Raw genomic sequence first — 26,656 nt, 5'->3', positions numbered from 1 at the left:
CTGCCACTTACTCTATACTATACCATAACGGCGTCCACTTCTTTTAAGCTTTTAATTGGCCTTTAGTTTAGTGTAAAAAATTTCTACAAACATTTCGGGCAACAATTACGTTTCCTACTACTCTACACTGTAAAATAGTGAATCATTTGTTTTCACTTTTGATTTTAAATAGCTGACAATTTATTCATTCAATTAGATACAAATGCATGTTACTATACATATCAGATACTTGACCAATTGTTGCTACGACACTCTTGCCTTTTTGTCTGTCTCTCTGCATGTATGTTACCTTGAGAACGCTTGACCTTAGCTACTTATCATTTTGCTAATGCCCTTTCGCAATCGTTTGTAAACAAATGTTATTCAAATACTTGCTCATTATTCTTCCTACTACCTCATTCCTTGTTCGCCTTTTCTTCAATTACGTCACTTTACTTGCCTATTGCAATGCATTTCGCTCAAAAGAAAAAAAATGCTGATCACTAATTGGATTTGCGCAAATGGTTGAAACCTTTGAAAATCAGTGAACCATTAAATGCAAATGGCAAATATCGCATTGAGGTTCAAAGCTGAACCATTGCACCATTTTTTAATTTCATTAGTATTTAGTTTAAGGGATTTACGGATAGATGACTTTATTTTGGTTTTTCATTAGAGCTTTGGATACCAGTTTCATTCAATAGTAAAAACGAGAAAGTGCCGCAGCGGACCCTGAAGCCCTTTTGGTGGACGATGAAAGAGAATTTTTAAATACATGGGATGCACAAATTTATGCATAGCCGGNTCTGTCTCTCTGCATGTATGTTACCTTGAGAACGCTTGACCTTAGCTACTTATCATTTTGCTAATGCCCTTTCGCAATCGTTTGTACACAAATGTTATTCAAATACTTGCTCATTATTCTTCCTACTACCTCATTCCTTGTTCGCCTTTTCTTCAATTACGTCACTTTACTTGCCTATTGCAATGCATTTCGCTCAAAAGAAAAAAAATGCTGATCACTAATTGGATTTGCGCAAATGGTTGAAACCTTTGAAAATCAGTGAACCATTAAATGCAAATGGCAAATATCGCATTGAGGTTCAAAGCTGAACCATTGCACCATTTTTTAATTTCATTAGTATTTAGTTTAAGGGATTTACGGATAGATGACTTTATTTTGGTTTTTCATTAGCGCTTTGGATACCAGTTTCCAGTTTCATTCAATAGTAAAAACGAGAAAGTGCCGCAGGGGACCCTTTTGGTGGACGATGAAAGAGAATTTTTAAATACATGGGATGCACAAATTTATGCATAGCCGCTTTTGTATATGTATGGGTTTGTTTATATGTGCATATGTGCCTACATATGAACGCATGTATATATGAACATAGGAAAAAAATTAAGCCCCTATATTAAACAAATATATGTATGTATATTAGGGTGGTCCAAAATAAGCATCCCTTGGATTTTTCTATACCGAAAAAAGTATACCCTTAATTTTTTATTTTGAAGTAAAAAAATAATTAGTAGGTCGCTCAAAGCGCTCAAAGTTTTCAATGTATTTTACATGGGAAAAATAACTAACTAANCTTTATTTTGGTTTTTCATTAGCGCTTTGGATACCAGTTTCCAGTTTCATTCAATAGTAAAAACGAGAAAGTGCCGCAGGGGACCCTTTTGGTGGACGATGAAAGAGAATTTTTAAATACATGGGATGCACAAATTTATGCATAGCCGCTTTTGTATATGTATGGGTTTGTTTATATGTGCATATGTGCCTACATATGAACGCATGTATATATGAACATAGGAAAAAAATTAAGCCCCTATATTAAACAAATATATGTATGTATATTAGGGTGGTCCAAAATAAGCATCCCTAGGATTTTTCTATACCGAAAAAAGTATACCCTTAATTTTTTATTTTGAAGTAAAAAAAATAATTAGTAGGTCGCTCAAAGCGCTCAAAGTTTTCAATGTATTTTACATGGGAAAAATAACTAACTAGAGATTATTTATTATCCCCGCATTGCATTTTCTGGGGGTTTTGGGGGACCCAAAAAATGTAGTTGGTTTGAAAAAATTATTATATAAATAGTTGGGAATCTCCTGAAGAGAAATAGAGTTTTCCGATCGAAAATTATTGATTATCAAGAATTCTATACCATATCAACGAAAAGTTTTTTTTTTTTTTTATATATAAAATACATGGAACCCTTTGAGCGCCTTGAGCGACCTCTATTTTTTGATTTCAAAATAAAAAATAGTATTAAAATTTTTTCGGTACAGCACAATCCTAGGGGATGAGAGCATACAAATTTCGACGTTATTTTTTCACATGCATTTATGGACCACCGTAATTTGCGTATATACAAATGTGTATGCGCGCAATTACACAGACTACACGTACAATGTTAAATTAGAGGAAGCGTGCACTGAAGCTATGCTTAGTGAAAAACGAGCTACAACATTAAACAATAGTTAGTTATATTTGTAGGGAAACTTGATGAAACACGTCGAGATTAAAAGAAGACGAGCAATATTTAGAAAAAAAATATAACTAGCAAAACTAGTATTTTTGACCATTAACGTTACTACATAGTCTGCACTAGAAACACAATTTTTTTTTTTTTTTTTTTCAACCCTTGTTTTTAAGCAGCGTTGCATTCTCATCAAATTAATTCTTAAAGTTGCTATCTTCAACACGAAAGATATTTTTTCATCGGCTAAAATATATATATGTATATGTATACATTAGGTTCCATCACGTGTGTTTGAAAATTTACTTTAAAATTAGTTTGCCCAACCTAAAAACTTGCCTTAAAAATTACTAACTACTAGTTTTCATAATTATTATATTTGCAATGCGATTTCAATGTGTGATACATCGAGTGAAGGTCAAAATAAAAATATAATAATATGAAGGTTCTTCAGCGTTATAACAGACATTTTCTGAAATTTACTTCCACTGAGACAGAGGTGTGGTGCCTATCCCGAACTAGTCCCCCTTTAAAGATTTATAATTTTTTCCTGACTCATATATACAACAAAAAATTAATTTTGGATCAGAGATAAAGGATCTGTATACTATACCAGGTAATTTTCCCACGATATATATATTTTTTTTTTTTTTACAATCATGCGCATGAAAGTTGCTAAATCTGATAAAAAACTTTAAAATTTGCACAAAGTTTAAAAATTATATTTTTATGTTTTTTGTTGAAGAATTTACCATATTTTATAAAAATTGGCGGGAAAAGATTACAATAAAAATTGTTGCAAATATTGTAAAAAAGCAGCTGTGTCAATACCTTTTGCCCGCAGTGTACATATTTGCTTCTTACATATTTTCCTACATATTTTGCCTCCAGTTTTCGTCTAAATGTTGTCAAACAAATGCAAGGGCCTACAGTGTTGCGTCACTTCCAAACGCCAGATAGATTTTACGAGAAGCTGTTTTATAGCAGATATACCCTCGAAGGTTTGTCAGTGCCTGCCGAGGGTAAATAAAACTTCGATGTTGCTGTGTCCAGGTATCGAACCGTGGACTATCGCCTGCTAATAAAAAACAAACCGTTTGGGGGCTTAGAGAGGGAAAAATAAAATTCATAAGTACAAAATTTCACATCACTTACCAAAAATATTTGAAGACATAGTGTTATGTTAATATTTTCTATCAAAACAATTAAGGCAATACTTTTGGATTAGCCAAATACTTATTAACAATATTCTTTCTTTTCAGACAATCTACCAAATGAAACTCATTTCTGTCCAAAATTGCAATAAAAGCAAAAAACCTACTTAAACCACTCAAACTGCAAGCAACTACAGTAAAAAAATATATACACACATATACATATATACAGAGTTTTCAACGACTCCCAACTTCCGGAAACAAGTTGAAAAAACGCTACACTACATAAGTTGCAAAGAATGCTGTTGCGAGAATAAACTAAAAAATATTTGGTTACAACTTTAATAGGTTTTACTGTAAAGAGTGTTGCTGTGGCTGTCACAAAAGCAGAGAGGACTACGGAAAAACAAAATGTCGAACGTAAGTTGCTTCGATTTTTTTCGATTATAAATTTATGCTTCTGCATTCTAGTTTGACATTTTAAAATAATTTAATCCAGTAATAGATCAATAAATTTGTTTGCTTTAAGCTTCTGTAACTGCCCCACACACTTATAAAATGCAGAATTTAATCTTATTACCTACCACACTGCAAATAAATGTTCTCCTTTCATTACCTTTTCTAATTGCAATAATCCGCTCCCTCAATGCCATTGCCAATTTCCCGTTTTAAACTCGTAGCTGCTCTACATGGATGAAACGAATTGTAATGGCGTCTACGCATCCAAAGCCAATAGTGTGACAGCAGCACTAACACCAGCAAGCAACGGCATACTCAGCAACGGCAACGGCAACGGCAACGACAACATCAACAGCAACAGCAACAGTAATAATATTTTACTGGCGGGCAATATTAGTATAAGCAATAGCAACAACAGCAACAATATCAGCACAGCTAACATCATAAGCAACAACACAAATACAAATAATATCAACAACATTAACATCATGAATGTGGCGGCCTCGACTGTGACAATGGCAACAGCGGTTGGCAACACCAACGTCAACGTCAACGTCAATGCCGTTGGCCCCGGCATTGTATCAGCAGCCACACTACCCACATCCGTGTCCAATGAGGATCTAAGCCAGAGTTTATCGGAGTACACGGATGCCGATGAAAGCATATCAGCGCCGACCGAGTTCCTTGCCGAGGTGAGTGAAGAAGGAGGAAATGTGGCAATAAATGTATGTACATATATGTATATCTGCAGGGCTACAATTTGCCTTACTGAATGCCTAGTTTATTTATTTTGTATGTATGTGTGTATGCACATGTGTGCATGGAATTGCGCTGCCAATTACCCTTTGCCAGTTGGCAACTTGCGAGCTGTGATAAAGGGAACAAAGACTGGCTTCAATACCAACATCCACACAATTACGCTCATGTAGATCTACAAGAAATATAAATTCTTTTCCTTTTGTTGGGTTGAAAGTTGCCACATAATTTAAAGTATTTTTAAATCAATTTCAAAGATTTGATAAAGTTAATACCTGACAAAGTGAAAATAATTTTCCATAGGCTGTGTAATATTTTAAAAGCATAACAACTCACACCCCGAATATTTTTTCAATTTAAGTTTTAAAATAAAATGTCGACACCAAACCGAAAAAGCACAAAAAGTTTCGCTAAATTTTTGCTTCTTATCTTTCGGACAGTGCTCTGTATTTTTTGAGAAAAGGACAGTAGTATTTGGCGAACTGAAATACAGTCGTTTCATAAAAGTTTATTTCGATACTAAATACTCCTAAATTCCCAAATAGCAGGGATATGTTAAATTGCACAATATGAAACTATAGAAGAATTTTTGATTTGGTTATTTGGTTTTCTTGATGAATAAAGTTTTTAAAGAAGGAAGTATTTCCATGGGAGTTGCCCTTTATATAAAAAAAAACACCAAAGTCCACAATAAATCGCTAAAGAACAGATGCGATTTGCGAAAAAATCTTGGAAAAAAATTCGAAAATAATTTTTTATTTAGATTTCTCAAAAAATATGGATTTAGAAAATAAGGAAGTATTGTAATGAAAGTTACCACCTATCTAAGAAAAAAACGCAGAAAAAATGTTCCAAGGCCCGAAATAGCGAATATTTCGGAAAACTCCGAAAATCTTCAAAATTTCTAGAAAAATACCAAAAATTCTGGATAAATTCTAAAAACAAGACGCAAAATGTCCCAAAAGTATGTACATAGAGCGATTTCCGAACAAAAGATCTCAGAAAAAATTCGAAAATAATTTTTTATTTGGATTTCACAAAAAATAAGGGTTTAGAAAACAAGTAATTTTTAAGCAAAAAACAAAGCCGACTTCAGTTTCCATATAAAAATTTCAGATGATCGTTTATTTTTCAAGATCCAATACAAATTGATATAGGACGACCTTTGAGGTAACACCTTTCCTTTAAAAAAAAAAGAATTATAGAAATCGGTTAACGTGGTCCAAAGTAATGCGGTAACATACATAAAAAAATTATTCCGACGAGTTGGTAGCCTTCTCCTCTTTTCGAGTTGGTTGATAAGGAAGCGCTGTTATGAAAGTTGCCACCTAACTAAGAAAAAACGCTGAAAAAATGTCCAAACGCCAAAATAGCGAAAATTTGGGAAAACTCCGAAAATCCTCTAATTTTGAGCCAAGTTGGTAGCCCTGCACGTGAGCCGAACGGACCCTGCAAAAAATTGTGCGACTAATCTCTAAAGATATTATTCCGAGATTATTTTCAATCGGGTACAATTGTGCATTAATTAGTCGCAACTAATCTCATAGGGGCACTAATTGGAATCAATTAGTCTCGACTCATCCCTTACGGGTATAATTGGAGATCAAATTAGTCCCCGACTCATTTCTAACGGGTACTATTAACGATTGAATGATATATACGCACTTAGTCAACGAAATTTCATGACACATAGAGAGAGTATTCGCTTAACAAACCTGAACACCCTGGTTCGAATCGCGGCTGGCGCAAATTTTTTTTTTTATTTTTTTTTAAGTAACTAGTCGCTGGGAACAATTAGTCTCTTCAAAGGATGTGCTCGAACAGGAGAGTTTAATCCATATAATGAAATCAAAAGTGGTATTAGTCGCATGTTCCTTTGCCATTACTCCCGGAGTCATCCCGGATTAGTCGCATTTTTTGCAGCGGAGCCACTCGGCTTTCACGTACAATTCGTGTGTACGTAGTTACCGAGCTTTTGCGACGCTAGCAGACAGCCAGTTCACTTTTGAATTTCATGCAGTAAGTAAGTACATACTAAACACAATAACCTATATAATTATTATTTAGTTACATACATTTATTCCATTCAAATGAATGTACATATATTCAAAGCACTTTTTGCTCAAAATAATAAACGTTGCAAGTCTATAAAGGGGGCTGATTCCGAGAGCACCTTTGGAAAAGCGGTATAACAATTTTATTTTACTTCAAAATTTTTAACGAACTTTTAATAACATATTTCTGTAAATCCCTTAAATTTGTGGAACTGTAAAACTCAAAGAAATACTCCTAAAATTAGTTAGCAAAAGTCTGTGCGATCTTTCGTTTTAAACCATCTTTTTTAACTTTTTTCTTAAACGCTCCGAAACTTTTATCAAAGCCAAACAAACTACTCACAAAGAACTTGCATATAAGCAATTCGCTTGTAAGCATTAAAGTCAAACTCTGTACAGGCAATCTATTGCACCTATGTGCATGTATGTATGTATGTACACTATACGGGTATGTATGTATATACGTGCGCATAAGCTCCCTTGGCCGCAATTCGGCAGCCTTTATTACAATGGAATTATATGTGGCGGCATACTTGCTCAGTGTATGTACTTATATTAATGCCTATTCAAATACAGACAAAAAACAACGACACCTATTTTAAAAGTAGGCTCTTTATGCTATCGACCCGCATTTCTCGTAAATTTCTACTTGTATAAGTATGAATTTCCTTTCAGAAATTATTGCATGCCAATATTCAATTTTCTTTTGTAAGCTACTAAACAGCTTCTTGCTACTAATTCACACTACATACTTAAGTACTTATAGAAAATAAAATTTTAATACCTACTTATGCTCAATAAATATCGTACATTCATTTTGTATTGTTGCAATTTTAAGAGGATAATAGGAAAGTGCATTATACTTTCGTTTACTGAATTAAAAATACTTTTGACGATTCATGGAAAATAAATATTCGCAAATTGGGTTCAAATGCCAAAATATATTAACTATTTGCACAGCTATTTGGTAGCTTAAAGTGAAAAAACTTCTTATAGCTATTTTATTTAATTGTTTTACAAAAAACTTTTAAGGATTCGATGTTAATTATTTCGGATTATTTTGAACTTATCGGATTTTCGCTGCCTATTCTGGGCTTAGCAAATTTGCCTTCGTTAAATAAAAACGAGAAATATATACAGTGACGAACAAAAGTATTGGCACAGTGAATTTTACGCCATATATGAAAAGTTTTTTATTGTAATTTATTTTCGATAATTTTTTATAAAAATATAGTTCATTTTACACCAGAAAACGTAATAATAAAATCTCTAAACTTTGTGCAAAACTCAGGAAAATTCTTTAAATTTGCACACTAATTTGCAACTTTTTAGTCAGATTTAAAAAAAAAAAAAAAAAATGCAAAGTATGCAGTTTTATAGCCCATTCAAATTTAGTATAACAAAGTGCAAGTTTAAAGTTGCTAGAAAATCGCGTTGATTTTTGGCAATTTTTTTAGTGGAAGGTGTTGCTCATTTGCTCCATACAAAAAATAATTGTCGAATTACTCTTTGTATGGAAGAACTTGCGCGAAAAAAAACTTACCAAACAGAATTGCTTGCGTTGCGGCCAACCCGATGAGCGATGCTATGCATCTAAAATGGATTCGACTCAGATTCGTCTTCATATGAAGAATTGTTTCTAAATGAAAACCCTTTTCTACAGATAACAACTTTTTCTAGAACAAATTTTTGAGAATTTCACCACTTGTATTAACGAGTTACGGCAAGACGTGAACAAATTTTTCGAATGTACAAGACGATCAATTAATACGTTCGATTACATTTTGTGAAAAATTTTGCCATTTCTTCAAAAACAGGTTTTTGACAATTACAAACAGTTAAATGAAATGCAAACAACTCATCACAGCAAGCGATTCGTATTTGAAAAGAGTACCGCACAGCTTTAAGATGACCGTTTGCGCAACGGCTTCATCTTCGGCTGCGCTTCCACTTTGCACCCACCCTTATTGCAGGCTAAACAAACTCTTTCCTTGGGGCGACGTGGCGTATGAGTGACATTTTGTAATACATGTACTTGAATAGGCACAATGCTTTTTCCATTTTTTCTGGATCTTTTAATTGACTTCCCTTATTTTTCGATCAAAATACAATTCTTTTTCTAACGAAAACCGTAACTTTGAACTGTGCAGAAAATTTAAGAAAAAATTAACAAAAATTTTCAAAAAAATTTCAAACTTTTTTCTTAGAATTTTTTTGATCATGCAATTTTGTCGCCCGTTCAATTTTAGTATAATAAAGAGCAGGTTTGGAGTAGCATTATTTTTAATATTTATTATTGATTTATCTAAAGTATTTGATTTGGCAAAATGTTTATTGTTTGCGGATGATGTAAAGCTTTACCTTAAAATTCGTCATACTCGTAAAACTGATTGTTTTTAGATTTAGAAAATCTCTATTCATGGTGTATAGCTAACCATTTATTTTGAATATTGTTAAAAGTTAGAGTTTTCTGCGAATAACTTTCCACTAGAGCTAAATTTCAACCAGAGTCGGTATAAATTTAAATTAGACCTTTTTAAAAATGTTTAATTAATCTGTAATAGTTTGTAAGAGTATTTCTGTAGACGATTAACTAAATAAGTAACACTCTTCCGCAATTTTTCTATGTATCGCAATTTATTTCTTTATTTTTTTTTTTTTTTTGTTGACGTTGTTACGCAATTTTTCCATAGAAATTATGTTCGATAATTTATTATACTAAACCGCATACTCAAAATTTTTCTAAAAAATCCCATTAAAGAGCTCGACATTTTTATGAAACTAATTCTTGTACAAATTTTGAAATTCGGGCGTACGTATGTGGTTTTTATTAAATGTGGCCAAAAATGGGCATCATATCGAGGTGGACAAAAACTTGTTACCTTTGGATTTTTGTTGAAAAATTTTGAATGACTTTTGATCAAATTTTTCGGTTTCCTGGCCCATAGTACAAAGTATGTAAATAAATTTGATTGTTCACATAAATGAATTTTATGGTCTTTGACAAATACAATGTCATATCTTATATTCCATATATGTATGTATATTACATTTTTATCTTCTCCCATTTACAGTTTCTCTCAGCAGTGATGCTTAAAGATTACAAAAAGGCCTTGAAATACTGCAAATTGAGTAAGTTTCATCTTCGCAGCTATCAAAATAATAAATACACACCTGCAAATCAAAACTTTTAATTAACTAGCAAACTTTTACTAACGTCTTATATTTCTACTACTACTTTCATAATCAACTCACAAACTGTCAACTGTAACTGGACAAACGAACAATTCAACAGTTTTACAATACGAACCAAACAATGCAACAGCCAAAGAATTCTATCCGCTAATAATTGAAAAACTACGAGGTAAGTTTGACAAGTAGAAAACCGCGTATTTAGTACATAGAATGGTGTCATACACACTCTTTAACTAACATACATACGTGTATACATAAGTAGGTACTGCGGCCAGCGATAGTGATGAGAATTACAATAAGTCATCATCTCCCGATCCAGTTTTAGAGCTTCAATCCTCGGATCCATCAGCAGGTGAAAGTGATGAAGTGGCTTTTGAAGACCAGCCCATTGACAATATGGAGGGAGGGATTGATGTGTACGGACTGGCCGAGGATAATTGCAATTCACTGGGTGATTCGAACAGCCATGAGCTGAATGTGAGTAGTCGCAGTGACAGCATTGATTCGGCAGGTGATAGTCTGAGTGAATCAGTTGATGATGAAGCCGAAGAGGAGGATGTAGATGATGAGGATGTGGTGGAAATTGATGACGACGACGATGACGACGACGACGACGACGATGACGAGGAAGACGAGGTAGACGATGACGATGACGAGGATGACGAAGAAGATGTCATTAGTAGCAGCGGCGATGATTTGCCAATCGATGATCCAAATTCGATAGGCGCTGCAGCGGGCACCGGCAATAATTCGCTCTCATCGCGTAACTCTTCGAGTGGTGGCGGCGGTGGTGGTGGACGCAGTCGCAGCGACAATACAACGCACTCCTATTCGAGTTTATTGCTAGAGGAGGAAGACGATATAGCGCCGGTTAATTTGAAATTCACCAAAGAACTGTCATCGCCGGACTTGGATGTCAGCAATGGTATGTGGCGGGAGAGGAATTAAAATTTAAATATTTATACGTGTACCTATCTTTATTTTCTCTAAATGGCAGGAAACAAATTGCCCTCAACTTCATGTAGTGACTCGGAGTCGCCAACGGAGCCATTGACGCAGCGACTCGCAGCAATTTTACGCTCGAAGTGTGGTGTGTCAAGCACAGATGATAAATATTAATGCGAGCGAGCGAGGGAGCGACGACAAGAAAAGTAAAACTTTAATACTTACATATAGAGAACGCATAAATATCAGGAATATGGCAAAAAAACATTGCTACAAATGCATAGTAATTAATAAATATTTATATGAAGTACTACATATATACATACATAGATGAATAGACATACATAAATATATTTTGATGTAATCACTTACGTACGTACATATGTATTGAGATGTTACAAAATGTATCGACGTGTTTATATATTGCATATATATGTAATCGAAACTATATATACATACATACATACATACATGAATATAAAATTTTCGTAAATCTAGCAAACAAATGTTTGAATATATGTACTGTACATTTATGTTGCCGTTATAAAGGCGATTTTCTCGACTATAAACAACTATACATTAGTGATTAAAAGTGATGCAACCCATGAAACCTTACGAGTAACTCGCAACATACTAGTACAGATATTCGGTCTAGTGGACATATAAAGGTAAAATGAAGAGCTCAAGGATGTTAAATTTATAACTGTATACTTTATCAAAAGAATAGTCACTTACGAAACTTATACTTATTGATAACGGTATGTGTAGTTTTTTTTAATATTAAACAAAAATATTCATAAATAATTTAGTTATAAGCAAGCAGTAATAGCTTAGAATTCACTTTGCTAAATACAAGTCGCCAAATATCCTTTGATACACAGATTATAGCGTCGTCTCAATGAAAGCCTATAAAATATCTGAAAATTTATATTGAAAAACGGCGTTTATGTACAGAATATATCGCGCAGTGGAGTTGATTTCGTAATTAGTATTAACGCGTAACATTCCTGCAGGGAAAGCTACTAGTTATGAACTAGAATACCACCAGTCTTCTCTCTTCAGTCCACATTTTTTTATTTTTACTTAATTGAATATTTTTGTGGCTGAAATATTTGCAGCTCATCGTTCCGTATCGGACGGACATGTTGAGAGAACTTTAAAGTGATATTGTCGTTCACGGAGAACTTTAAAACTTGTAGTTTTTGACATAGCAATGTCCTAAGAGATGTAAATTGCCAACCTATGCATCAGTAACAACTTGTAGAAATATTAGCAACGTGCAGACAGGTTGAGAAGCTGCAGAAAAAAACGTGTGTTAATTCGCTTTTGAACTTACTTCTCGAGATATATGAGCAGCGCCTAAAGTTGTGCAATAATAAATTTTACTTTCAGCCATATGTTTTATCAATTTTTTACCAATTTTTTTTTACTAATATCAGCTCTTGGATTTTGTAACTCCGATTTGTTTCATAATTTTTTATGTTATAGTAGCAATCGAAAGAGGCATCCATGATTTTTTCAATCTTTATAAGAGAAAAATACTACGTTGTAGAGGAAGATACTTTTGATTTGATGCAATGAGAATTCTTGGCGTTGAGTTAGACACAATTTTTTAGTTTTTCGTTAATTTAAAAATTCGAAAACACAGATCCCGTTACTTTACAATTAGTTAAAGCTTAAAGGTAAGTCCAAGCTTAAAAGTTGGAAAATTAGCGACAGTTTTTTAGAAACAATTTTCAAGAAAATTGGAAATCAGTTTTTTTATTCAGAATTTTAAAATTTCGAAAATTTTTAAATTTTTTATTCCAAAATTGTTTTTAAAATGACAGAAAGTTAAAATGAAAAGTTTCCAATGAGTCCTTTTCGCAGTTTCGGTATCTTGAAAAGAGCCAGACAAAAAAAAATATAAAAAAAATAATCGTTTGAATCAGTGATTTCGACAACTTTTCATGTCCAGAATCACTTTTTTGTTGTGGTTATCGTCAAATTTATATTAAGTTTGTCGTCATGAGTTTTGTGAAATTTTCTACTCCTGTGCTATCATGAAGTCGTCGTTTTAATGACAGAATCTCTATTCAAGAAAAAACTTCCCTACCAAAGCTATTTTTTTATTTGCACGTTAATCATCTTTCAAACTTTTATAGATTATATCCAACTAAAACACGTATCGATAAGTTTATTTTAGTTTTCTAAATAACAACTCATATGTGAACGTATTAAAAATGGATTTGTTGATATGTAATGAACTCTGCTTGTAATGTCTCGAAGGTACTAAATAGTTGAACATATCGTGCAAAAAACACAGATACTTTTGCTACATAGAATAAAAAATAGATGTTACTCGTATAACATAAGCAGTGAATCATTCATCAAATGTACTCGCATGTTACTTTATTTAAAAATTAGTACTTAAACATTCAAAAAATACCTGCATATTAAGTATGTATTTCTTTCACCATACATAATATTGTGTTTCTACCATCCTCGAATTGCGCAATTTCAATTTTAAAACATGCGTCATCATCCGCTATAAGAAAAGCACTTACCAATTCATGCATTTTGCTTATAGTCAGGATGGTTTAAGATGTTTAAGCTTACTTTTTAGCATAAAAATCCGGTCTACATTTATCAGTAGGTCTCGGATTCTTATGTTAAAAAATACGCCCAAAAATATGTACCATAATAACTAAAAGAAAAGTGTATATCAATTTATGTACAGTCAGCGTCAAAAATATGAATACCCTGAAGTTTTTACGCTTTTTATACTTTCCATACCAAAATTTTACCTTTTTTTATAAAATATAATTAATTAAATAGCGAAAACCACACGAATCAAAATTTTGTGGGTTTTGCTGATAAAGATAAAATTAAGATAAATTTTTTTATTGAAACATTTTGGTCCAACATTTCAACAAACAATTCACGTTAACGATTTGTCTGCTAATAATATGGTTTTGGTGGTCGTCGGAAGGCATACTTCCAAGGCCGTCTTAAATAACCCAACGAAAGTATTTTGTCCGCGAAAACGTTCTTGGAATTTGTCCAATGATCGGGCGTTTCAAAGCGAATAACGAATTAAATTTTAAGCACTTTATCCTCCTCACTCCCTGACGGCAAAAATGATCCGGTTCGATGGTCAATCTGTCCTTGAAACTGTATTGTATATATAGTTGGGGGCAATTTAAAAAAGTGAGTGAGTATCGTTGTTCTACAGAATCCCAATGTACATACATAGACTTATTTCCGACGAAATATCTTAAATGTCTGATGGTTGATTTAACGGAAGTTATTTGAGATTGACTCCTGGACAACTTAAGCCTGGTGCTTTAACGCAGAGTAAATAATTGGGCAATTCACAAGGTGTCGTATTTGTCGTGTTTGTCGTGAAGTCATGATATTTCATGACAGTTGTAAAAATGTTGTTATTGTTTTGTGAAGAAAAATAACACATGACGATACAACTCTGCAACCTATGTTTATTCGGTGTTATGTGAGGTAAAGTGCTGAGATATAATAAATAATCGTAACAGGTGTTCACAACCGTCGTGTTTTAACACAACTTTTGTTAGGAAAATATAACTTCACAACACCTTGTGAATTGCCCAAATATTCGTAAATAACATCCTGTTGGAAAACACGGTAGTTCGAGAAACTCAGTGGTGCAGCAGGTCGACGTAATCGGACATTCACGGCATATTTTCTCACTGGACTCCAGCGCTATCTGGCGACTTCCTTTTGTAAAATTATTGCTCATTATCAATACATATCCCGAATATGAGCCAAATCGCATCATAAATACGAATTTTTAGTAATAACTCGACTTCACCTGACGGTTCAAATTGTGAAATGAAACTATTCGCAGAAGGGGTCCCAATGAGGCGCAGTAATAATCACAGCAATAATGAGCTAAGGTTTGTGACTTTATTAGAATACGGCTGTTAATGTTGAAATAATTCATTTTCATTGTACGAAACCAAAAAGTATTATCAAAATTAACACACACCCCTTGCCCACAGTTAAAAATTAAAGAACACTCGCAGTAATAGTTAATTTCCACAAAGCCTTGCCGCCAGTATTAGAAGTTTTAAATTAGAGGGTTATTGCGAATATTAGGACAAGCAAACGAAAGTAAAGAAGCAAAAGGGAAGATATAAATCTTGCGGATCACACCCGATCACACTATGTTCAAATTCAATTGGAACTTACCTGTACTCTTAACTGCAGTTAAGGTTTTGGTGGAAATGAACTATAAGAAAATGTTGGAGTCGCATTCATGAAATTGAAGTTTTCCTATGACCAAAGCTAGAATATTAACGCAATTTTGCAATACGAGTATATAGCGCCTAAATTGCGCAATTTGTGGGTCGTAGAAACAGGTTGTACCCTTATTAGATATATTCCTCGCAAACGAATCAAGACTGCGACCGAAAAAATAAACATTAATGTTTCTTCTTAAAAGACTATGTTTGCCTTTGTAATATTCACAGGAGATGTGTTTCACTCAGGGACCGAACATAACAGTTATTGATGAAAACTGTCATGGAAAAATTCACTATGAAGGAAATGTTCTACAACTAAGTGAAACATACCAATCGATTTCGCTTTGCAAATTTAAAAAAATAACAATTATATTTGAGTTTTATATTATAAATCCAAAATAACAATTATTTTTGATTTTTATATTATATGGCTTAACTAACAGTTATTGAAGAGTTTTATCTATAAAAGTCATCAATAAAAATCAGTCGGTGACTTTTACTTTTAAAAGTCATTAATATAAATCAATGACCGACTTTCATTTTTTAAATCAATCATATAAAAGCCATTAACCCTTTTCGCAGTTAAGAAGGTGTTGGAAAACAAAAGTTTACTACGACTTATTCAAATGACTTTTATAAGTATGATTGAAAAAATAAAGATCAGTGACTGATTTTTATTTATGACTTTTATAAATAAAAGTCTTCGATAACTGTTATTTAAGACGTATAATTTCAAAATCAAAAATAACTGTTATTTGCAGATTATTTAAATAAAAATCAAAAATAATTGTTATTTTCGATTTATAAAATAAAAGTCAGAAATAACGGTTATTTAAAGAGTAATTAAATAAAAGTCAAAAAATAATTGTTAAAGAGTGATTTTTTTTAATAAAAGTTGTAACTGTTACGGTCCCTGTTTTCACTTCTTAACTACATAAGATTTCAAACACAAACCCGGTTTTATTTTTTATATCCGAGCGCACTTGGCACAAGGGCTTTATAACTTTGTTCGGAGAGCGGTTGCTTGTAACAGCCTAAAAGAATCAAGATAGATATAGACATATATGCATTTATACCAAAATGCTCAGTATGAAGAGCAATGTCGTTTAAGAAATACCTGTGTGTACGTCCGTCTGTCCGTGTACACGATAAGTTGAACAAAAATTAAGATATCTCCACGAAATTCGGGATAAATAAATAGTTTCCTTTATCCAAAGTAGGTTGGTTTCAAAAAAAAAATATTAAAACTACGATATTTCCGTAAAGACTGGAACCAAATTGAAAGTTGGAATGTGAAGTAGAATTTCGGCATAAAATAAGATAATTTTGGAAAATAAGCGTGGCAACGCCTACTTATGAAGGAATTCTGTAAATCGGTAGACGCTGCACCATCCCCCCCCCCTTGCTTATCATGTAGCTACCGAAATTTAATACCTGCGTACTTGCCACTGGTCGCAATCATGATTCGGGGTTTATAAGGCATATTCGGTGTAAATAAGTGCTACACATATATGTAACTATATATATAATTTGTAGACCCATATATCGGCATTACATAGAACTGACTAAAATCATAAGAAGTAACCAATACTTTTCATCTACATACAACAAATAGAAGCATTTTTAACCCCTTATTTATTAAGAATTAATTAATGCAACCTCATAGGCAGGCGTTCTATAAAAACAATATATGTGTACATATGTATGTATGAATTTCGATTTTTTCATTACCTACATAAATACATAGAAAAAAAACAACAATTACGCATTCAACTTAGGCATAGTAATTCTTTACGTAACTAAGTACTCGTATAACGCATTTATATTCATTAAAAGTTTATCAAAAATTTTCATTAAAAACATTAACACTCGTAAAAGAAAGCTAACAATGTAAAGACTTTAATAATAGAGAGAGACTTCGAAAAAAATAAAATTAAAGGATATGGATTATTAAAAATATTAGTTTCAAAAAATAATTTGTAACCACTACTATTTACTATTTATACTAAACTGAATATTTACTCAACTTAGGAATGCATAGAAACATACATATGTATGTATGTATTCACATCCATGCATACACAATATGCATTTTTGTATGTGCATATGTATGTGTGTTTATATGTATAGTACTGTTTGTATTTACATATAAAATGTACTTTTCCTCTAAGCATATTTGTTACTAAAGTACTTAGTAAAACTACATACATATATTAAACAAATTATTTATTGTAAAATTCAGAGATTAAAAATAAATATGTACGTATACTCGTAGAAGGAAAACATATAAAATGCATGAAAGCATATACCATAAATAATTATGTATGTATGTAGATACATCATATGAATTTCGTATAAATAAAAGAACAAAACATTTCGTAAACACACAGACGAAAAAGGACAATTTTTTCTCTTATTTTAAAAGGATTACAAAAAGTTCGCAAACAAATTGCCAACAACGGAGTTAAAAGTTCCAATAAGCTAAGAAAAAAAGAACTGCACAAATAATCATTTATGTACTTACGAGAAGCAATTGGGGTTTCTAACAATTTACCTCAGTGCTTAGCCATGCTTCCACGTTTGTTAGAACTCTATAGACATCGAGGCCGCACATCTTATTATGAAGACAGTCATACCTACGTGTTCGTCTCGGCGAGCAAAAGGTTTGTAGCCACGGTTGCCACACGACAAAAAATTTTATGACCAGAATTTACAAAAAAGGTTACCAAGTGAAAAACAACGTTTTATTAAAAAAAAAAAAAATGCAATAATAAAAACAAACCTCGTTTATCTACCATAAATAAGATATGGGCACAATAAATATTTTTTATATAAAGAACTAAACAAATGTCCCTGAAAACCCCGTGCCTGCAAATACAACATTACTAAGTTTTGTATTCCAACCAAATCGCTATTAACCCAAAACTCCATACTCGGGAATACTCACCACCAATGCGGGTTTGTAAATAATAATAAACTGTTAATTATCAAAACTTCATTTATGAAAATTGAATATGGTACAAGTTTACATTTCTGCATGTGTACTTGTGTGTGTGTGTGTGTTTATATGCATATGAATTTATTTCAAATTTAAAATTTCATCAAAAATTAAAATTTACAATTTCATACAATTTTTCTTTAAACTGTTCTTATGGTTTGCACTTAAAAAAGAACTCTTAAGTATTGTACAATGCAAAAGTGGTTATTACAAGTTTGCTATTTTCTATTTATTATAACTATTATCGTTTTACATGACCACCTTATGAATAGTTAAATTTTTTATGTGTTTGTCTTTTTTTTTTTGCTCGTTTTTGTAAAATTTTTGTTTATACATACGCATATGTTTTACATGTGTGAAGATTTATAAAAAATATAATTTGCAATTAGTTATTCAATACTGATGATAGGGATATACATAAATAGTGGTACACGTAAAAAATTTTAGGTGTAACTAAAAATATGTATTTCTAATGGATATATGTATGTATGTATACCACTTCAAAAATTTTTTTATTTTTCGTATTTTTTACTACATTTAAGTGATATGTTAAATAACAATCAAATTAATTGGTTTGCAATGCAAATAAAAACAAGTATGCATAAAAAAGAACTATTTAAAAATGTTCACTATTCACATTCGTTTATATCTGCATTATTTATACATAAATAACTTTTCATTAGGAAAACAAACTCTAGAAAGCCCATTTTTTGTTATTTCATTTAAATTACTTTTCATTGTGTTCAAATTCTTTGACCTATTTTGATTTACCATTTCAACTTTCAAACCAATTTCATGTAAGTAGCAAACAGCTTGGTAACTATGTAACATTTTTAAGCACCATAATTAGATTTTAGATTATATATATATTTGCAAGTGACTGTTAATTGTTGTAAGCGCAGAGAACAACTCAAACAATCGAAACATATGTAAGTATTTTTTTTTTAATTGTGTGTGTGTGTGTGTTTTTATGCACTATGCGTTTTGCTTAGGTGTTTTACGTGTAAATAAATCAGGTATGTTAGCATTGCCATAAATACATAATTTGCTTTACATATTATTTGCACTAAATTCATATAAGTACTTAAGTTTTTTAATTACCGTAAGCAAAAGTTTTACACATACATACTTACTATATTATTTAAAAATGTAAACGTGTATGCATGCATGTGTATGTACACTTGACTGGGGAGCGGAAAAAAGTTCGCAATTTCTTCCTTGGTTCGAAAACTTACTTGGAGGCGATTTTGGCCACATAAAAATGTCCAGCGCAGACATCTTTTAAAACAACGATAATTGAGTTTTTTTTTAATGAGCATTTTTTAACTGCAATCCATCTGTCAAGTTTGACGTATTGTTGAAACGGGACTTAATACGGGTTCACCGCTCGTGTCCGGTCCAGTTTTTATTTGCTCTCAAAACATTTTTACCGAAAAGTGTACTGAAGCATGATTCAATAATTAAAGGTTAGATAAACTGTCAGGTGTCTCTCTCGCACCGCTCTCTTAGCAGTGTCACCGTGTTGCTTCTTTGCAAATTTACATGAAAAAGTGTAGCTTTATGTATATTTGTATATGCATATAAAGCACATTTAACTGATGAAACCAAATATTGGTTTTAAATTCGATGTTTACATAAAACTCATAGTAGTTTTATTTTAGTTTTGAGCCCTTTCCATTTTTTATGCTGTCAAATAGCACATAAATTACGTAATTCACGTAGATATCTTAATATTTATTTCAATATTTCGTTTAAAATGCGAAATTTCCTGCAAATACATTCAAATTTACAAAAGGAATTTCCCTACAAAGTGCCTTCTTTGCGTACTTTTCTACTACCATTTTCGCACCCAGGGATTTCATTCTTCCCATTTCTTTGTTCTTCGTAAATGCAACCTTTTGTAAGGGAGTGTCTAACATTTAATTATTAGTTGCGTTCCCCAACTTTTCTGGGTTGAAACCTGTAAAACTGTCACAAAGCAAAAGAAGCCAGAGAACCGAGTACGGGAACGCTTTCTGGTAAAATCCTGTAAATGCTTGCAACTTCTTGCGGAACGCAACTATTGAATCATGGTGCTGAAGTACGGTACGGTTCACCGTTCAGTTCAGCAAATTTAATTTTGTTCTGAGGCAAACAGCTGATGATATTGTTGCCTACATACGATTTTGAGGGCAAAATACACATGCGATTCGCTGCAAATGCATATAAAAGTGAACGCGGCAACCCGAATCATCAAGTCGTTCGGACAGAAAATCAAAATCAATTTGATTCGAACAAAGAATGTTCAGCACATTTTTGTCACGCTCTGAGTGAGAAAAGTGGGAAAGGAACACGTAAAATTACTAACAAAAAGTGTTCGGTCACGAACGGTGAATCCGCCTTTAACCCTAATTTGATAAATTTTTCGATTTTTTATATTTTTTTTAAAATAATTTCTGAAGGTTGCACATTTTAATTAAATACTTAAAAAAGGAACAGTCCAGCGCCTTCGTCTTGGTCTGCAGGCTGTATCGGAGATACAGCCGNCCACACTTTTCTTTGAAATCGCTTTATTAGTTCTCGTGCAATAAGCGTTTTTGTGAAGCTCTAAAAATTACAACTACAACATTTGAACATAGCCCCCATACCTTAAGGTAAGACGTATTCTACGTCAAAATTTTTTTTTAATTAAAAAAGTGATAATTTTCCTGTATCAAAAACGATACTATAGGCCGTTTAATTCATGAACTTCAAAGTAATTCCTTTGTAAAATTTCTTTTCATTAAATACTTGAATTCTAAAAATGCGCTTGGGTTTCCTCGTACCATCAAACAAATTTTTGTTTAAATTTACTCATATTAGGAGAGATAACCAGTTTCCTTACTTAATGTGTGCAAATTTACACACCCTGTTAACACGATACCAAAAACAATATTTTTATTTTTTTGTCGAAATGTACATGTGATAAAATATCACTTCTTAGGTTGACTTTTTCAATTTTTTTAATTTTTTTGTGAATTGGAATTCCAAAACCTGATCTGAATTGAACATTAAATTCCACAAATTTTTAAAACTATTTATTACATTCGTATAGTTTTTCTTTCAGTTAGAACCAGTTTTGTACCAAAAAAGAAACTTTATATTACCAACTCAGAATATGTAGGTCTGATAAGAGTGTGCAGAAAGCGAAAACTGTTTAACAAATGACGGGAACTTTGTTTAACGGCAACACATTTTTCTTTACAAACGCAGAATAGACCTGCAGCAGTGAATTAAGCACGTTTTTGGATATTTTTAGGTTGAGCCTAGGAGGAAATTTTTTTAATGTCAAAATTGTGCTGAAGTAAGCTTTCAAACTAGGTAGTGGAGGTAATTTCATACTTTTTTCTTTCATACGGCGAGCGAAGCGGTTTAATGTAAACTTATATACAGTAGTGGCCAGATAAGGTTACCACTATTAAAAGTTAGTACATTCGAAACAAGTTTTCACAAATTTCATACCTTGGTGTTACCGAATCGACATTCATTAATGGAGATTTAAACACATCTAGATATATGTTGATATCAAAAGGACTAATTGGAGCTACAGTTGGGTATTCTGTCTCCTTAGGTTCTTAGTCACATTTTTCAAGCTGCCCTGCAATAGGGCAATGATCGTAAAGAACACTTTTAGTTTTAAATAAACACATCACCAGGAATGTAGAAGCCCTTTTCTCCTTTCTGTTCAAAACAGGTAACAGAATATTTCAATCGAAAGGACATCAAAACTCTGAAGTGGCCCGGTAATAGCCCATATGGAAATCCGATAGAGAATTGGGCTATTCTCAAGAAGTATGTGAGAAAGAAAATTTTCAGGAACAGGGCAGAATTGAAAGGGGCAATCTTAGACGCCAAAATTGTCCAACTCTTATAAACTTGAGGCCGGCCCAAGGATTTTAGGTGCTAGAAGAGCGCGTGAGAAGTTCCCTTTATTTTATTTACTTCTGTTTGTGAAATAACAGCTTTTTCCAGGGACCGTAAATAACAGTTACTTGTTTTCAACAGCTAAACTTGGCCAGATATGTCTAAGTCGAAAATAAAATTCCTTTCCTAATAATAAACAAACCGCTTATCCAAATTAAACAAGTTTGGTATCAACTGAAAGAGGACTAAAATAGCTTTAAAACTGTAATATTTAAACGAGGAAAGTCAGCCATTGAAAAATATTTAAATAAGAAATGTTTTTTTAATTACCATAGAACAAACCTTGGGTCAGGTATATGCATTTCTTTTGTATTAAATTAAAGAAATATATATATATATATATAAGTAGAAATGGTAGCTTTCGATCGCTATTTCTGATTAAAAGCTATTTAAGTCCTCTTTCATTTGGTACCAAATTTGTTTAATTTAGATAAGCGGTTTGTTTACTATCCGGAAAGACATTTATTTCGAACTTAAAAAATATCTGGCCAAGTTTAACTGTTGGAATACTGTAACTGTTATTTACGGGGCCTGGGTTTTTCACATAAATAAATAAATGTGTTACTCATACGTACGGTGACCATATTAACCAACGTAAAATAAAGGACATTTTTTTTTAAATGATTTGGAAATACGTACATACAACTTGTATGATAAAAGTACCTTGCCCATATCGTAATTTAAGTCAAATATTTACCAGTTATATTATTTAGGGCCGTTTTCTAATGTAAGCAGTAAAGTTGCCTTTACTAACAGGGCAGATAAATTGTTCCTCACTTTAAAGTGCTTTCGTTTTCTTACCTTGCCGGTAAAAATAAATTTGTTATTCCGTATAGTGAAACTTCACTACATTTCCGAGAGTGAAACTTCACTACATTCGTCATAAAATTTCAAATGTTGGCAATGCAACAAAAGCAAGAGCAACTGTTAGCAAAAACCAAAACCTTGGTTGAAATACCTAATATATCTGACTCATGAACCAAAACCAAACCAAAATTTGACGTTGGGTACAAATTTTAAAGGTTGCATCGGGTGAGCAACAGTTTATCGATTCGAGAAATTAATGCGCTGATAAGAAAACGAAAACTCGTATATCGAGACGATAAAGTGGCCGGTAAACTAAAGGTTAGATGAGAAAACGGCCCTTACTTGTATAAGTTCTCCTGCTGTAGCGAAAAATGAAGCCAAATCCTTTTCAAGGACTTCGCCATCCTTTGCTACCAAAATGCGTTTACCATAATTCATACTGCACGACGAAGCCTGCACACAGTGGTTCGAAATTGGAATTCATTGTTCATAATCCACTGGAGCCTTCATTTTTCCACCAATCCTTACTAAAAACCAAAATTAAAAATATTTATTTTGGTGAACATTTCTTTATAACATTTCAAAATTGTTTTGTTTTTTTTTTTTTTTGTTTTGGGAGAACCATACAATTGTTTTCAACTAGCTTTTGTTATGTAACATTTATTAACTGGAACAGGAGAATACATTTTCTTCAAAACTGCTACTTTTTGTGCATTTTGCACTAAAAAATTCAATATAATCAAACTAAAATTCAGAAATCAGGCCTAACTGGTCTCTTGCAAATATTGTAAGCTTTCATAAAAAAAAATAAAAATTAATCAAACTAAGCGAAAAATTAAGTAAATGAATGCTAGTTTTGAACCACTGTGCGGCAGGGGTTTATTGTTATCTTTCAGTGGAACTGGAAACTCAGCGTGCAACACGGTCCTGGGCACAACTTTCCCTGTGCTTTATAGATTGTACAATGATTACCGATTAAATAGAACCCCTTAAGTGGGTTGCGAAACAAACTGGCGAAAGTTTTCATTATATTTTATAAGGGACATTTTTATTTTTCATATCCAGAATATGAATATATTTAAAAATGTATATCTGAAAAATGCAGAGCCGATTAAAGGACAGTTTTAAAAATAAAGGACAAAAGGCGTCCTTTATTTTGAAAAAAATTATAAGGGACAGGGGGTTAAAATAAAGGACTGTCCTTTAAAATAAAGGACGGATGGTCACCGTACTCATACGCAATGTCATTTGTTCCAGATTTTGTACTAATTATAGTAATTTTTTTTAATACAAATGATCGTTTATTGGGTTGTCTTTGGTATTTATTATTTAATTTATGTACCACATTCTACTTTATTTTCAGAAAAATAGTATTGGTAATCTTTATCTGGGCACCACTATATGTAATATAGTATTTTTTTTATTACATAAAATATTTGTTTGATATCTTCTTGCCTGCCAAACCATGCTCTGCAGATTTGGAAACAAAACTACTTAATAGGGGATTGAAAAAAATTTGTGACGTAGCTGTAAAAACGTTTGTATGTAAGCTCAGACTAAGTATAAGGGTAAGTTTTCAATGTCAAATTTTTGTCTCCATATAACATCGGCTTGGAATGAAGTTTCGCGTTCTTAATAGCATACATACAAGCTTTAAAATACAATATCGAATCCTGGAGGCTAGGAACTTTCTGCTCGTTGTAGTAGCGATACATCTTTTTATCGAAAATTGAGCTGATAGCAGTGATGCCAGATTGTGGGTAATTTCCCTATTTGAGGGATATTTTGCATCAAAAATTATTAAAAGGGAAAAAAGGGACACTTCATATAAATAACGGATTTTCTTTTGACGCAGTTATTGTTGCATAATTGATCAAAATTCAAGAATATTCGACATTCTTACGTAATTAATCGTTCTGAAGATGTGATGTGGAGTGAAATGGTATATAATTGTTAAAAAGTACAAGGACAATTTCGAAAATTTTCTTACGTTAACCAATTCAAGCGCTGAGTAAGAAAGAATCTTTTCAGTTGTAACTGGTGTTTCATGTAAAAAGCGGAACAAATTATCTGATGAAATGTTAAATAGCACATGAATGTGCTTCAATTTTAAAGTCACCAAAAAATTCTTTTAGGCCCTTAGTGAGTGAGCAAAAAAATGAAAGGGAAAAAATGAATGAGTGAAAAAAATGCAGAAAAAGGGGTTTTTTCTTAACAGCGGTCGGCCCTCGACAGGCAATGGCAAACCTCCGAGTGTATTCCTGCCATGAAAAACAGCTTCTCATAAAAATACACTCGCCATTCGGAGTCGGCGTAAAACTGTAGGTCCCTCCCCTTTGTGTGACAACATCAAGGGGACCGCCACAAATTGGAGGAAAAGCACATATGTGTAAGCGCCAAACTATTATTATTATTTTATATGAATTTTGCTTCTTTACTACTGAAACATGTATATGTTTAAATTCGTTGGGAATTTTGTGGGATAAATTTTCAAGATGTGGGTAATTGAGGGATTTTTTCCCAATTTCCGTGGGATATTTAACAGAGAATGTCTGGCATCACTGGCTGATAGCAGCGTAGATATTAAGGTTTTGGAAGGAGCGGCCATTCAGGTGCAGGGCAATCCTAAATAGACTGATGTCTGATATAAAAGCGCTGCTGACTATATAATATCAAAGGCCTAGACAAACCACATATTAAGAATAAATAATTCCCAAGCTGTACTCGAGTAGAGACTCAGTACTTGGATCAAAGATGAAATGCGAGGTAGCTGCAAAGATTTTCTTTGAGCAACGCGATATGAAGCTATATTTTCGCCTGCCAGACCACGTACGCCTTTTCCAGGCGAAAACGTATGCGGTTAAGGAGGCAGTAAGGTGAACATTTATCCAACTCGGCGAAATCGGCAATGCAGGCACTCTCCCCTTCCTCGATTGGGTCCCAACTAGTGGAGGACCATAGGCGAGAGTTGGTCCCAATTTCTGACGAAGTCAAAATTATGCTAACATGCAGGTCATAGGAATAAATATGTACGTTAATGAGGCAACGGATAAAGAAGTGACGTGCGGCTCTACACCGGCTATGGTTGACGCGATGAACATGGCCACCTCGCTTAGGGTAATCAGGAGCAGAATTACCGAATTTTACTACTAGAAACCTAAGCAGAGGTGGAGCAATACGAAATCGTATAGATAAAGCTGACAGATCTGGTGATGCCCAATTGTGTGGTTTTAAAATGGCTAAAATTTGTTCATTTGCCTGGCCAAACAACCACTCTAGCCAATCAACCAACTAATGATACTTTTGAATTGGTCAGAGGAGTATTAAATAGTACTTAATAACATGCGAGTTTTCTAAATCAAAGAGTTACAAAATATCGAATTTTTTTCCATTAGTGATTTATGGGTGGTATGGGTTATAAAGACACTCATTAACAGGTGTATTCTGCACGTTACCGAAGATTTTGTAACCGGAAAATTTTATTACCAAAAAATGTTACCAGTTCTTGTCACCGCGATTCTAGGAACGTTGGTAATGCAGTTAAAATATTCAGCAATTCAGCTATGAAGAATTGTGCAAATTCTGGCATTGCATATTTCACGGGGCAATACTTTGTTACCAGCTT

At 32.9% G+C, this 26,656-nt stretch overlaps 1 protein-coding gene across 3 annotated transcripts; it reads left to right on the top strand.

Annotated features, from left to right (window-relative positions):
- The first annotated feature begins 3,724 nt into the window (after positions 1-3,724).
- Positions 3,725-13,212, top strand: LOC108368291 (myb-like protein AA). 3 transcript variants are annotated; one of them, XM_017623134.1, is made up of 6 exons: positions 3,725-4,036; positions 4,297-4,767; positions 9,960-10,017; positions 10,181-10,249; positions 10,400-11,005; positions 11,078-13,212. In XM_017623134.1, exons 1-6 carry the CDS (start codon positions 4,028-4,030, stop codon positions 11,197-11,199), a joined length of 1,335 nt encoding a protein of 444 aa, XP_017478623.1. In that variant the 5' UTR covers positions 3,725-4,027; the 3' UTR covers positions 11,200-13,212. The 3 variants fall into 3 exon arrangements, with proteins under 3 accessions (XP_017478623.1, XP_017478622.1, XP_017478621.1); XM_017623133.1 differs by having other exon boundaries at positions 10,343-11,005; XM_017623132.1 differs by having other exon boundaries at positions 10,340-11,005.
- Positions 13,213-26,656: the final 13,444 nt, after the last annotated feature.

Source organism: Rhagoletis zephyria, unplaced genomic scaffold, assembly GCF_001687245.7.
Source record: "Rhagoletis zephyria isolate East Lansing unplaced genomic scaffold, Rhagoletis_zephyria_1.1 Rzeph_scaffold_03054, whole genome shotgun sequence".
Lineage (NCBI taxonomy): Eukaryota > Metazoa > Arthropoda > Insecta > Diptera > Tephritidae > Rhagoletis > Rhagoletis zephyria.
Note: the sequence above shows the minus strand (reverse complement) of the source record. Positions and strands in the feature narration are given on the sequence as shown.